Genomic DNA, 16,044 nt, shown 5'->3' with positions numbered 1-16,044 from the left:
TTCCTTACTTAGTCTTGGAAAGACTCAAAGCAAAAATCTACTAAAGTCAATATTTACTAATGCTTTTACCATAAACACTGCACTCCATGGCTTATCAGTTGGAGCAGGAGAATCATTTTGCAGTAAGACACAGGAGATATTTTTTCTTTTCAAACTACAAGAGATGATTGAGAAGCCATTGCCATAAGTTGGTTGAGAAGCAAATGCCATATAACTACCCTTGCATTATTCCAACTGAAAATGTTATACGACAGCATCTGAAGGCAATTCACCTTTTGAAAGGGACAGATCAACCCTAATTCAGAACGAGACACACAAACTCTTAATTATTCCCATAGGGAGGTAGTGTCGTCAATGCACTGTAGGCATTACTCAAGGTTCTTTGCAGCGTCCCTTCGGGCCCTAGCAGCAACCCCTTTCATTCCTTTTACTTTAACTCCATTCATATTCCCTCTTCCATCTTACTTTCCACCCTCTCATAACAATGGATTCAAACTGCAACTGTGAGGTTTTCCACCTGTTGCACCTTTCAAACCTTTTTACTCTCAATTTCCATTTCAGCACTGAATGACCTGACAGGTCCAAGCACTTGGCCTTTGGTCTAAATTTTATACTCTGTTCTTAATCCTAATTACCAATCAGTGTACATGTACCTATATATGCATAATGTTCTCCACTGTACTATTAAATGATTTTGTTTGGGAATGACTAGTTAAGATTCTCCTTTGAGGAAAAAAAGGAATAGCATTTACTCTAAGTCACATTCATACTGCTTTTTTACACTGTCCCCACCAACCAATCACTGCACAGTCATGTGAATACACTAAACTCTTCCACACAGAAGTGCTTCCTTTGCAAAGTAAGGACTTACTCATTCAAGTACATACCACAATTATCTTGATAAAATGATGAAACAACGATATAATCCTGAGTCTGTTAAACATAATCACAGATGATAATGCCCATCATCCTCTAGCTTTCTCGACATTGTAAAACCAACAGAAGAAACCATTACAGTATCTTCTATATCTCCAACACTGAAAGCATCTAGATGTCTAATGAATAACCCTCCAAACATTTCAATTTCAAGTACAGAATACAGGCTAACTATTGGGGAGAGAGGATACCACTGGTGATGCAGTTAAATGAGGAAAGCATACAATTCACATATGAAAATTATAAGTTGAACTTTACTTTCAAGTCTTAAAAATGAAATCGAGAAATGTGAACTTAGGTACAGGTATTTCCCCGTTTACGATGGGGTTAGGTTATAAAAACCCATCGTTTCTTGAAAAAAACGTAAAATGAAATTAGCCTAGCCTACACTAGGGTATACAGTACAATCTAATCTATACATATACGGCGGCCTAGCCTACAATGTACACAGCCTACCATGGTTTTGTGACCATTAATGTATTTCTATACAGCAACTTCCTTATCAGTTGTTACCATATTGTATTACCATACATGAGATAAAAATGTGTAGGCTGTGTGAACTACAGATCTAGCCTAGCCCCAGTGTTACACTCATAGTATCCATTTGCAAAAGTCAAATAGGCTATGACAACTGTATTTAAGATAAAGGTCATACAGTAAACGCCCCCTATTCGCGTTCTCATGATTCGCGGACTCACACATTTGCAGGTTTCTCTGTGGAACATATCTAGCCATTATTCGCAGAAAATTTGCCCATTCGCAGTATTTTTCACTGAGAAATATTCACTTATTACTGTATTTTCATATAATTTTCATGAATAAATGCATTTTTGTGATAAAACTATTAAAATACTCAGGTATATGCATTTTTACAGGGTTTTTCTGTGTTTAAACTATCAAAATGGGCAGTTCTAAGTGTTTTTCGAGGGGTTTTAAGTATTCGCTGATTTCAGGTATTTGCGGGGGGGGGGACGATCCCCAAATACAGGGGGGTTCACTGTAGTAATGAAACTGTTACTTTACTACAGAATCCATTTATACTGTATTATATTGATATATTATCATCATAATATGAATAAAAAAAATTTTTCCCGCCTGTGGCGAAAAAGTGATTCTTAAGGTCTGCTGATTCAGCCTACTACTAAAAGAATTGGGAAAATAATTTTTTAGTTGCTAATAGAAATGAATGTATTAATAGAATTATTATTACTATTATTATTATTATTATTGTTATTGAAAATAAATGTAAAATGGGTATACTTCATCTCTAACCACCATAAAAATATTTAAAATGCTTATTTCATATGTAAGCAAGACAAAACTCAACAGGCTGTACCAAGTTCACCAACAGCATGGAATTGAATGTGTGCATAGTACATACCATACAGACTTGATTGCATTCTTAATTTGGTTTATAAAACTAAAAAACAAAGAAAATGAGAAAATGCAGTAAAAATATAAACAAGAATACTATAGCATAAAATATAAACAAAACTGTGTAAGTGTGTGTTACTGTATTAGGCTTTAAGGTAAACATGCCTCAGTTTGTTCTCTCTCTCTCTCAGTATTGTACATACATATCCTTTAATGAAATATGAATTACTGTATCATGAACAAAACTCCAAGAAGTTCATGAAGCCATCATACACTGCTGCCTGTGCCCGGCACGTGAGATATTTAAAATATTTTCAATATTGTCGTATAGGTATTGCTTCGTAACTTTGGAACCATCAAAACAGCTTATTCCATCACAAACTCAACTTATCATAAAATGAACCATCGTAAATGAGGATGTACCTGTACTGTCAATGTACTTTCCTGGACACCCCTGTATTCCCCGGCCAGACAGGCTGAATCCCCAGTATTCAGGCACTAGTTGGATCACGTATCGAACTTGCTGGTAAAGAAATTGGTGGACAAACTTCAAAAACAAGACCCTCAACAAGATATCAAACCCAAGGGTCAAAAAGCCTAAAACCAAACTACAGTGAACCAAGGTTATCAGAAAGGATGAGGGGGTTATTGTTGCCAAGTGACAATCGCTTCTAATCACGCTGTCTTAAACATCAGCAATTCCCTGAGAGACCCACTGGATTCATCCCAACTACTTCTGGAAGGGAAACCTCTCCACAAGCTACACACAGTCCCCACCCCACACAACATCAGTTCAACCAATACCATACTCCTGAGACCTTACAACTATCAGTTAACAGGACATTTTTAACTTTAAATACCAAACAAACAAGTGGTAACATTTCATGATGCAGCTCAAGTGATAACAACATGGTCTGTAACTTAGACTACCGATAAAAATTATACTGTATAGCGTAGGCATATGGGTAACTGAACATCACAGTCAGTAGCTGGCTGTAACCGATGCCTTCACCCTCAACTAATGATCATGATCAAGAAAAGATCAACTATAGAAAGATGTACTTTAAGCCAGTACTGGCTAACCAGCAACCCCATCACCAAGTTTGTTCAAAGACCATTGGTAGGGAAGTTTAACCATTGAAATAGTCCACTCCATTAAAGAACACACCACAAAACATCACCTGGAGGTCTAACAAAGATGCTGCAAGTCGAGGCAGTTTCAATATTAATGGTTAACATGCCAGTAAATTTCAACAGCCAAGGTAGCTATAGCTCAAATATCACTTCCAAACTGACAGGTTCATGGCTGACAAATCTTCCAGAAAATCTCATACATCTTCAACTTGTCACAGTCTGATGTGCTGTCTCTAGCCTCAGTGTTTTAGGACCATCACAATTTCCAATTAAAGGACTACCTAGCTTATATGTGTTACATTATCAATCATTCTGAATGCCAACACTGATCTTATTTAGAGTGAGCAATATGCAAAATACCAGTGAAATTACCTGACAACTGTGTACGAAAGACAATTAGTGAAATCCCACTTTTGCACAAACATCCAAGGTTTTCCACAAGAACAAAAAAACTTTCAAATGAGGGTTGTCTAATAATTTATGTAAAACTACAGTATGACATAAAACTATTATCATACTAGCTGGAAAGTGCAATGATTAATGGAAGAGAGGTAGATGACTTTGTTAAATTACTAAAATGCTTTGCTGGAGGAACAATAAACACTTCAACAAAAGACAATTCACAATAGAATTTGGGGATATTCAACAAACTCTGCTTTACATTATACTTTGCTCAATTTATTGGAATAAATGCCATACATTATGAATAACTATACAAAAAATAATGCTGACAAAAGCCTCCTTCCTTGGTGATATGAACCACTGGCCAGAGAAGCAATAGGTTGACAGTAGCTCATTAGGCTACACATGTTATAAAAGGAGAGGAACCAAGATATGCAACTGCATATGCATGGTATTGTAGCAGGCACCTCCACACCCCTATGATAATCAACCCCTCCCCACCTCACCAGCAGTGTGTAGACACATTTAATCCTCCTCCCTAATGTGCCTTTAGATTCAAACCACCGACCACTACAGCAGTCCACACTAACATTCATTTGACACAGTTGATCAGAGGTGGCGTCAAAAGGTATGAAAACTCCTCTTATGCTGTGAATTTACAATACTGAATGAGAGCAAAATATAGAGAACAATGGAAAGACCAGACTAGTCTACAGTAGAGGTATGAGTATTCCATTAACTAAGTGTTTACCCATATCTCTGCTTAAATTTCTCCTTACATGTACACAGCATTCCTTAACTTTTATGACTCTAAAAGTACATTTCTATATTACCATAATGTATGATGATACATACTTGACTGAATTACACAGTTGAGGTTACACTTATGTGACAAAAGTCTACAGTGAGAAATCTACATGGTAAAGTTCAGTAATTAGGCAGCATTCAAAGTAAAACATGTGATTACCACACTGCTGATCTATACTGCTCTTAATTTGTCAATTCTAGAGCATTTACAGTTATGGTGAGTATTCACTTAGGGTAGGTAAAACTGCAAAGGTAGGCTTGGGGGTTTGGGGTAGCAAAGCATTATAAGTTCAGCCTTTGGCAATGCCTTCTAATCAATCTTTAAAATGTTTACAAGGAGCACCATTACGTACCTTTGGAAATATAAAAACTGACATACTGTAAAGTAATCAAAAATACTGACCAATCATACAGTATACCGTATATAAAACTATCCTGCAGTACTGGATGCAATTTTTGAGTTTGGCTTATTTAAAAATGAAACAAAATTCCTAAAACAAGCCCAAAATGTTACAGCCTTCTGCAAACCATATCTTCAAGAGCTGTGTTACTTGTTACCTAAGTAACTGCTTTTAAAAATTAAGTCACCACGCTCTCATCATTAAGATGAAAAAAATAAACAAAAACCTTCCAAGACAAAAACTTATTGGCTTAAAAATATACACAAAAAAAATGCATTAAAAAAAAAACAAAGGAACTGCACAGCATACAAAAATCACCTTAAAATCTGTTACCCGAGCAACATACTGTATGCGCCAATGGGTGTGAGCACTAACGATTTAAATATGAAAATATTAGGAATTACCAATAGAGAACAAATGGCATTCTTTTTTACTGCCAGCAATCAAAATGCAACAGCTGGTGAGGATGACTTTCCTTAAGAGGTAAATAAATTTGGAAAATTAGTCTCTTCTTCACACTTACTTGGTCGTGCCTGTTGAGGCATCGGGTAACTCATGGTTCCGACTCAGCACACCTCACACTTCTGAAAGCAAAAATAAAAGTAAAAAATAAAATCAAAATAAAGGCTGCCTTCACATTTCAACTAAAACCATCCTCCTACAAATAAGAAGCTTCGTTTAAATCAAGAGCAAGGAACCCAAAATATGGAGAAAACATAAAATAGCAGATGCAAAGTAATTTGTATTTTCCCTAAGATACACTTTCATAGATGGAGAGAACTGAGAGCTGAGTACTCTCTACCTATGAAAGAGTAGGTCTGTGTTTCAGTCAGAACAAACCAACGCTTCACTGGATTCACACATCAGGCTGAATGAACGCAATCAACTTGAGACCTCCTTGCATTAATTACTGGCCTTATAACTTGTGAGGCCTTGAACACTCAACACACTGTTTAAAGATTTGAAAGTCATTAATTTGTGGCTAAGGCAAGGGACAGGTTATTGCACTTCAACATCATGTCCACAATGACAAGCATATACTGTACAAGTATAATCCACAACAAGCCCCTCTCCAACCCTGCTAGGACCAAGGCGAACCAGGCAATAGCTGACAATGACTCTGCAGGCAGACCTATGGAACCCCTCAAACATTCCATCTTTCATAAGACAATACAGTTGCGTTACCCTTGAAATGTACAAAGCCATGAGGAGGTTTCAAGTCAAGACCAGACTCAAGCCATGAGGTCTGCACTCAGACCACCACACCAGAAAATCCAGAAAATACCATTCTGCTACTCTTCTTAAAATTAAAATCCTGATTTTACATCTTATATTTGACAACTTTTAACCAACTTGAATTCTTCCACTGTGTCAGAAAGCAACTTCTCTCCGATTATACCATATCACGACCTTTGTCAACTTCACGACATGCTAACAAGCTCCTCAGCTTCATTATTAATGCCAGGCTTAATATCATAACAGTTTGCCCATAAAATTCACATCCAGAGTAGGAAGCTTGCTTTTGTCTTTCATGAGCCACTCAACAGCCCCGTTCTATTTCAATTTATTGCTCCGGCTTCATTATAAAAACAACGTATTATTATAGTACCTACAGCATCATCAATCCAAGTAATCCGGTCATAGATATGAGAACATTACCCTGCACAATATTCCTAATAAAAAGGCTTGAAACTTCCCAAAATTAGATTTACTTCTCACTGAAACAAAAAATATCTTGTACCAGCATATTATGATAAATTCTATAGCAACGTAAGACGGTTAGTTGAGCCATCGTGACGGGAGAAAGGGGATTAGAGACAGAACTAGGACTGTTACACAAAGCTGCTGTTTATGTGCCTTCTTAACCTACTTAATAAACCACTGATATCTACAGCAATGGGGGCTATGAAGAGTAATCAGGTTCCTCAGACGATAAAATGAGACATTTTTCTTGAGTATTAAATCTTGATACACTGTTGGAGATACAGTTAAACTAAGAGAGTGAATCTAGATTTTCTGGCAGTCTGATCTGGTTTATTGTGGCACATGGAAGAGGCTTTAACCATGAAGTAATAAATAAAACTTGTATCAGTAATATTAATATTCTCACAATATCTTTTTTCTGTTGGTCTGCCTCCGTAAAACTTGGAAGTACGACAGACAGGATGAACCATATACCATCTAATAAATTGCCCATGCTTAATATCATCAGAGAATATGTAATCCTGTACAAAAAAGAAAAACTCTTTTGAGACATTACATATCTACTCGTCCACTACTTCAGTTTTGGTGCACAATAACACGTTTCTGAGCGTGTCTGCGGATATCTACATTGACAACATACTGTATACTGTACATATTTTATAACAACTGGGACTTTGGGAATGGAACAAAGGAACGCACACATCTAAAAGCTGCTTCTAATTGCAGTCTTCCATTCAAACACTTTTGCATAAATACATTTTTATGAAGGAAAGCACAACTGTTTGTGACGTTTTACATCAAAATACTAGAATTTACTCTCTCAAGATATGTTTATACTGCACACAGTCCAAAAGTAGTAAATTCTACTACTGTGCTAAAGAACATTCTACAACTGGCACGAGTTTTAATTAAACATTTCACTAAGAAGTAAACATTGGTACCTTACTAAGGAAATAATTTGTCATAAACTCCTCAAGGGAATCAGTTCATATTTTCAGGTGCATTACTTTCTGCCTTCCAATTTCCACCAATTCCATTTGGTCTCTGTTGTAAAATAACAACAATTAATAAGTATCTAATTAGCTCATATCAGGACACCATTTCCCACATACTGCCACTAGCATGTATAATTTCACGCCTTCTGGCAAAGGGATTTTCAGATAGTTATGGCAAACAGGATGGCAGCAATTATCATTCCATAGAGGGCTTGCATGTCATTAAGCATACTGGGTCTCTGAATAGGAAGGACTCGAATTGAAATCTGGCTGGTTTAATGAGACTGTCATCCTCAGCTTACAGGATGGAATATGAGGGTTGGTATTTCTGGTAACAGGATATATAATTTCCAGCCGCAGCTGCAATGGTTTCTACCTAAAAAACTACCTTACTCCACTTTTCCTCTCTATTCTAAGAAAGCAATAATTCAGACGAGCCCTAAGTGAGCATAGAAATATGAATCAGCAGTCTTGTTTGCATGATTTTTCATAACTACATAACTCCTAGCAGATTCTAAGCTGTCCAGCAACTTTGAGAGAGATTCCAATATCTCAATGATTTCAAATTAATCTCAACATCAGTAAATAAGTCTAAAAAAAAAATAATGAAGCCTTATAATGCTAACAAAACATTTGAGAGCTGCATCAATGGCAACCAGCAGTATAATATCCCATGACTAAAACTAATTTCCAAAAATAGTTAACAATAATTAGCAGTGCCACTCAAAACCATACATTACTGTAGTACTTGGAAAGGAAATTTTCTCTGAAATTAATGAAAAGAACTCCAGCACAAGAGATATCTCCAGATAACCTCCAAACAAAACGTAAGATAACTTCCATTCATGAAGAATTGTAGAAAGCTTATCAAAACGATTAAAGAGAAAACAGGTACAATTCACCAAACAATAACATTGCAGTCTGAAGTTGCATTTCAATAACCATTAATTGGCACTCTCCTCTACCTTATGGGGAAAAAGAACCAAGGCTAATCCACTCTCAGGTAGAGCTGCTCCACTTCTAAGTGGCCCAAGCCACTGGCTCACCCTCAAACTTGTTAGAATGGGGATATGCATGGAATGAAACTATTCTCTATGCCAATACAAAAAGTGCTGGCTCTTAATACATATTGGTAGTCTTGAATAAACTTGTTCTATGTCAAAAAAATAAAACATTATAATACACATGACTTTAGTACCAAATTGCATGCACTAAATTTCTTTTATTCTTTTTTGTCAACAATTAAAGATGTTGGTGTATGTCTTCATATTTGGTAAATGCAGCAAATTTAATAGGAAACATAAAAAGATTTATAGTTATGTTTGTTTATTGTAATGAACTTACAAATTCTTTGTCAAAATACTATTGATTACGCAGGCTGCTGCCGCAAATAGTTCTAGTAAAGTATCAGGTTTTTGTACTCGGTTTCCTATGAGTTTCAGCTCGAGTAGAACTAAAATGTAGAACAGTTAGCCTAATACAGTTGTGGAATCTTCATATCTCCAAATATCTATGTCAAGACCAATTTATTCCTTCTATTTGCTGACATCTCCTGAATGACAGATGTGTTGGCTCTATTTTCTATTCCCTCATATGTATTTACTTATCACCTTTTTCCTGTTAATTGTCCCTCTCCACACATTGATTTCCCTCTGGAGGGATCTTAGGTTTACAGTCCATAGACTTACCGTAAGTGTTTTAAGAGAGAGACAAAGAAACTCTCCACACATTGATTTCCCTCTGGAGGGATCTTAGGTTTACAGTCCATAGACTTACCGTAAGTGTTTTAAGAGAGAGACAAAGAAAAATAATTAGCATAAGCCTTCCTCATTGTTTGGAAACATCACTGTCAAAATTTTGATAAACCAACAGCAGTCAGAATAATAGTCAACTTCATTCTTTTAGATGTACACATTGCATTAACTAACATATTCAAAGTATTGAGTAAAAAAGCCACAATAATGTGAGTGATAAACTGTATTTTTTTATGATAATTTTTTTTGTATCTTAAAAAAAAATACAGTTTATCAATTACATTATTGTGGCTTTTTTACTCATTTTTTATCACAATATAGTGATGCACCACAGATATTCAAAGTATTCTACCCCTGGTTCATGTGACATTTTAAGAACAAATATATTCATAAGGAAACAAACCTTTTATAAATGCAATTTATTTATTATTAAATAGTTTAACCAGACAACTGAGTTTATGTATCTCGATTATATTTTTCACTAAAATTCAATGAATAGGACAGTTCACACAAGTAAGCTTTTCTACACCGCACAGCACATTACTTGCTAATGATTCATTACATCTTTTATTGCCTTGACGATGAAAGTAGCAGATGATACCTAACCATTACTACTGGGGTGAAATGGAAAAATAATCCCGTTTTTGTAAATAAAAATAAACATTAACGAAACTTGCAATATTCTTAATAAAGGGGTACTGAATCGGATCAAACCTTTAGTAATAGGGATACTGTACTGTGCTCTTCTATAACAACTTTTACATTTATTGTTATCGTTACTATTACATTTTACCAATACTGTATCAAAGTATGTATATGATACTACATAATTCATGAAACTGGCACACATTATTTGCTATTAAACTTGAAGAACAATATTTAGAAAATGACTTATCTTAAAAAGATAAACGAATAAATCAGTATGTGTAAATTTCCCGTCATTTAAACCATTCGGGGAATAAATAGAAAATAAAAATATAAAATTCAAATGAACCTGTTCACACTGAAGCTAAGCAATAATTCAAACATAAATCTAGCAATAATATTATCAAACAGTCAAAATCTAACCTAAAGCACAAAATACACAATCCAATATCATCCTCAGCAGGTTCACTAACAATATTTCGGATGTTCGGGAGCTCAATAAATGAAAAACTCTCAAGGCTAAGAACTGAAAATTGGAATCCCTTCTCATCATTCATTGGCTATATACTATAAACACACAGTAAAGTTGTCAAAGCTAAAAGCAAAATTTAGACTCACAACAATTCACCAAGACTGCTGTTATAATAACAACGCCCATGTAGAAATGCAGGTAGCCTATAAAATACAGCCATTGTCGTCTAAATTAGAATAATGGTAAAAGATATATTTTCATTCTTGTCGTTTTCTCCATGACAGGGTCTGGTGAAATCACAGGTAATTTGTACATCCGTGCCTCATCCATCCTCTGAGCGAGGTAATATTTCAAACTAACTTTCTCCCAGCCGTAAGGTAAGGTACCCTCATTGCCCTTCTAATTTTTCTTTGTTTAGTACTGTACTCTTTTCCCGAGTGATTTATTCTTTGTTTATCACACAGAGAGGTCAACCTCTTGCATAGCCAAATTACAGACAAGAGGAGCAACATACCACAAATCTTCTGTATGCTATACTGGTTAGTTCCACTATCAAATTCTCAGGAATTTATGTCTTCCTTAGATCATGAAGTTACATTTTTGATCAACCAAAACTTCAAATTTAGAAAGGTTAAGTATCACTGTAGTAATTTTATGTATCTTTGTAAATAGTAATCTTGAGTTCAATTTTAATATCACTGAGTTAACCATTCCAAGACATAGTAATTTTACAGAAGAGCTGCACATGCAGGGATCATGTATTACTAAAATTTTCTTTACCTAATAAAGACATGAGTATACATAATGCAGTAAAAGTTAGATAATTCAAAGAATTTACAACCTTTTCTTCATGTTTTTGCATTCATCCGCAAGGAGCTGGTACTAAACATGGCACCCCGTGGAGCTTTTCCATAAAATTACCCAACATACTTAGAAAGTAAATAATTTTTCTAACATTAACAGTGGACTACAAAGGAAAAGCATAGTTTTAAAGTTCAAAGTAGGTTTGGGGGAAGCCAGGAATCATACATCCTTTTATGCAGCAACAAAGAAAACAAATACCACACCCTAAGTCTGAAGACAAACAACTTAGGTCTGGTTATGTGAGGGCATCCATAGGAGGCAAAGTCCCCAATCAGGTAGGACTCACTGCCTAAGATAGGTTATGATGCATCTGTATTGAAGCCTATAAATTGTTAAGTATACAAGGCCAAGTTACAAGAGTTAAAGGGGGCAAAATTGCCCCAGATACGACTGGACATGGCTCCCTGGGTTAGGTTAGGTCTGGCTAAGATAGCCTACATCCCAGAACATGGTATTTCATTCACTTTATTTTCCTCCAGCCAATAGCCACAATTTCCTACTATTAGAAAATAATGGAAATAAACAAAATTCAATCAAATTACACAAGAACTAATCTATAATAAAATATAAATTTCACATACTGCATGTTAAGTTAGGTTAAAATTCACTCAAATATTAATGAGAATTTCTAGTCAACATTTCTAGTCAATGGGGGGGGGTTAACTAGCCAAATAAAACATGGCATCCATATTTACATTATCTAGTAGCAATTTAATTACCACTAAGACATATTCCTGTTTTTCATCTTGTAGTGCATGTAATTTTCAGTGATTTTGTATAGGTTTAGTGATATTATATAGGAAAATTATATTTTTCTGAAGTTTCTTTTGTGCTATGAGTACAGTATATTTCACCACTTTTCATCATCCATAATACCAGATTTCCCACTACAATCCCCCATCCTACCACTATATTTATATGTAGGGGCAGAGAAAATAAAAAAAAAAAAAGGCTAGCTTCGCCCACCAATTAACAGCCAAACACGTACAAAATAATAGACGACCTGTGAAAAAATTGTTTTTTGTCTCTAACATGAAAATTATTTGCTTTAACAATAGCTATACAGTATTATTATTCAACACAGTCCTAGCCTAACTAATTATCAATATAGGCTACATTACACCATATTAAAATCAAGATGCATTTTAATAAGTTTTCCTCCAAGATTTTTGAGAAATTTCTGAGACATTTCTTTTCACTTCCTACATAATGCTGGTCAATCTTTTACAGCAAGGTTTATGACAGGTGTTCCAATCCGACACCGTTTCGTACCCGGAAAATCATAAGAAAACCTTACTTTTAATACTCTGGGTGCCTTGAAAATGACGTAACCTGCATTTCTATTGAGTTTTTCATCAAAAAATCTCCAGATTTTAACCATTCTGCCGTTTTAGATCCATATTTCTTCCATTGGATTGGCGTTATAACCCTGGAACAGGCGTTGTAACCCGGGAAATAATTTTTTATGAATATATTTGAAGAGCGTCGTCAGCCAAGCCCATCATGATCCAGGGACTGCCTGTATTTGTTATCAACACTATTACAATACAATTACTCTTAATTCTGGTGAATTATGATTTTTCAGACAGTTTTGTGTGCAGTTTTTAAAAATTCTGCCATCTATTTTAGTTCAATGGGCTTGGTTAAACCAAAATAATAGTCCCATGGGCCTTATCTCACCAAGATGGAAAACCCAAGATTTGACTGGGGATCCTGGTAGGACCTGGCATCCTAAATTAGGTTAGGTTAGGTTCTAATGGATGTGTTTAACTAATTTGTCACAATCTCATAAAGACCAACCTATAAAAAAAGTTTCTAAACAAAATTTTGCAAGAAAACCAATATGACTTGAGGTGTATTCCAGTGTACGGAAATAAACGAGCCCTAGGAGAACTGTTAATCAGCTCAGTGGTCTGGTTAAACTAAGATATACTTTTTTTTTTTGTACTCGAGATCAACACTCTCTGTATCCTGAATCCTGTGTGGGTCTTTGGAAATACACAAGGTAATGGTAATGCACTTATTTTTCATCACTTGGTGTTAGTAGAACATACAGCCTGTCAAACACTTAACAATACTAGGGTGGGGCAAATAACACACTTCCACATTGACAAACATCTCATTGTTATGGTAAAGTAAGGACTTGGGAGAGCCCCCCTCAAGTGAAAGTTTTCAGATGTAAATCCAAGAGTTAACCTAATAATTTTCATATAAACAAAGAGATGTGGCATAATTTTTGACCTGCCCTGCCAACCCACATCTTCCGTTATTGGCACAGGGCATCTGGAAGGCCACCAGTCACTTTATTGGCTTAATCTTAAACCAACCACCTAGCCTAAATAAAGTACTTAGCCTAAAGAGCTATCTTGCTCAGGCTACCACTGACTGAACAGTATGGAAAGTCCAAGAGGAAACTACAGTAAATGACAGGTCTTGGACAGAATTATAAAAAGGGGGTTAACGTTACGTGAAAGATTTAAATGGCTAAATAGCTGCACTGCTTCTTCTACCTGGCCACACCCTAGTAATCTTAAGTATTTGACAGACTACAGAATGGGGAAACCCTTCTTGTAATTACAGTATCAGGAAAGTAGTGCGGTAGTTAGGCTACATGAAAAGCCTATACAGTAATGCCTGGGAGTGGGAGGAAAATTAAATTTCACTTTTAACAGAATGCAAATAAGCAATCAACACACAGGAATAAATGTTTGCGCTTTCTACTGACTGAGGATGGAATCACATGAATTCAACTCTCTCTGTGGTCTATATGAATGAACTTATAAAGTAAGTTATTTAATGACATCTATAGCAATTTACACTGTAGCATGCTAACACAACATTCCTCGTAATTTTATGAAAGCATTTCTTAATTAATTTCACGGGGTATATCCCTCTGAGATTCATTTTAAGTAAAAGAGCAGAAGAGTTGCACCGTATGCAACCTATGCTAGAGCACCATGACCTGATCCCGCCAAGGCGAGTTCAACGCGACATTGCGCGTAGCAGAAAGATGTACAAAATTATTCAGTATTGTTACCTCCATTTATAGAATTAGCCTACAATGAAAAAGCATTGCCTTCTTGAGCTGGTCGCTTTAGGTGCACCTATTTTAATAAATCCCCTTTAATTATCTTAAATTCCAGGCCTATTAGGTGCTGCAGTTGTCCATTTGGCTTTAAAACCTCTTCAATGAGTCATGACAAAAATCTATGGTCCATTAGGTTGGTATTTCATAATTTTAATATACCATGAAATGCTGAAAGATACTTAGACCAGACGAACAGGAACTGAGACCAAGAGACAAATATTTTTATGCAAGACAAAGGCCTGCACAGTAGGCCTGGTATAAAGGCTATAGATTACCCCTAAGCTAAAACAACATGCTACCCAGGGCCCCAAATACGAGTCACCCTACATACGTTATCAGGTCAACACAACTGATAACGTATCGAATAGTTACATTATCCGAGCCTACACCCCAGAAGAAGAGGCTTAAGCCTTGAACAAATAAATATGGGATGGGCTAAGAATCTCTCTCTCAATCTCCCCCACCCCCTCCAACAAACCCCCCCTCTCTCTCTCTCTCTCTCTCTCAAACCCCCTTTCATCGGACAACGGAGGAGATTCGTCCCCCAATTTACGTCCCGATGCGGTGGGTGAACCTCTGGGAAGGCCTACAAGAAGAAGGATTTTGGAAGGCACCATTACTTCCCTCTGGCACGCTTACGGCCCGATACGAGGACAGGAAATGCTTGGAGGATCCCCTGAGTCACAGGAACCCGAGAGTATCCCTCGACACCGATTCACGTTATTCAGAAACACACACAAACATACACACACCCAGCAGGACCCAGCGATCGTCCCAGTGCACAACAACATCCCCTCACTGATTCTGAGCATCTGTCAAAGCGGATATCAACCTCCCTCCCTGTGCAAGAATTCGAGTGCGTTGCTTACCCTCCGGTTCAGCACACCAGGTCCTTGGTTCACAGTAAATCCGGTTCGTATATCAATCAAAATCGAGATAAAAACAGTCACGTCCCAACTACAGCCACTTTCCACCTCCTCACACTACTGCATCGATCGAGCCACTGAGCTCTCGATCAGGTGCATGCTCCGCCTAACAAAGTAGTCCCCTTTGGAATTCGACATTTCTCTGAATGTGGCGTGTTTGCGGGGCTTTTTGGTCATTTATTTCATAGATTAATCAGTTATATTTCACCAAATATTGTTATAAACATGGACTTCCGCCAAATCCCCATTCCAAGCGTAATTTAATCATTTAACTTTGATCATTTACAAAACTAAGGTCTCTGCTATCCATTCGACAAAGAAACTAAAAAAACTGAGCTTTACCTAAAATTTTATCTGAAACTGGGATGAGATTTCGAGCATTGAGCCTGATGTAAACAACACAGCATTTGCTCTGGATTTTAAATGGTATTCCTGCGCGCCTCCTGAGAATGCCATCTGTACCTCAATAAAAATATACGAATATCTGTTACAAGGTTTTCGTCTTTGTCTTCGGAATTAATTTTCACGAATTATTCTTTATT

The 16,044-nt window shown here is 36.3% G+C and overlaps 2 protein-coding genes across 6 annotated transcripts in view; one reads left to right on the top strand and one right to left on the bottom strand.

Moving 5' to 3' along the window:
- LOC136854535 (WD repeat-containing protein 46) overlaps nucleotides 1-16,044 on the top strand; it is a 146,494-nt gene that overhangs the window by 30,254 nt on the left and 100,196 nt on the right. For 2 of the 3 annotated variants that reach the window (XM_067130881.1, XM_067130879.1), the window contains exon 2: nucleotides 10,909-11,001. The exons of the other annotated variant lie outside the window; for it this stretch is intronic. The gene's annotated coding sequence lies outside the window, so the exon portion shown is untranslated. The remainder of the gene's footprint in view (nucleotides 1-10,908; nucleotides 11,002-16,044) is intronic. 3 annotated transcript variants of the gene reach the window in all.
- Nucleotides 1-16,044, bottom strand: part of arm (armadillo) — a 29,729-nt gene that overhangs the window by 11,265 nt on the left and 2,420 nt on the right. The window contains exons 1-2 of one of the 3 annotated variants that reach the window (XM_067130876.1): nucleotides 15,446-15,587; nucleotides 5,578-5,638 (exon numbers count right to left, since the gene is read on the bottom strand). In XM_067130876.1, the coding sequence (XP_066986977.1) occupies nucleotides 5,578-5,611 (34 nt within the window). In that variant the 5' untranslated portion in view covers nucleotides 5,612-5,638; nucleotides 15,446-15,587. The other 2 variants (XM_067130878.1, XM_067130877.1) reach the window with 2 other exon arrangements.

The sequence above is a fragment of the Macrobrachium rosenbergii genome, chromosome 29, assembly GCF_040412425.1.
Source record: "Macrobrachium rosenbergii isolate ZJJX-2024 chromosome 29, ASM4041242v1, whole genome shotgun sequence".
Classification (NCBI taxonomy): Eukaryota; Metazoa; Arthropoda; class Malacostraca; order Decapoda; family Palaemonidae; genus Macrobrachium; species Macrobrachium rosenbergii.
This window is presented reverse-complemented; position numbering and strand designations above follow the sequence as displayed.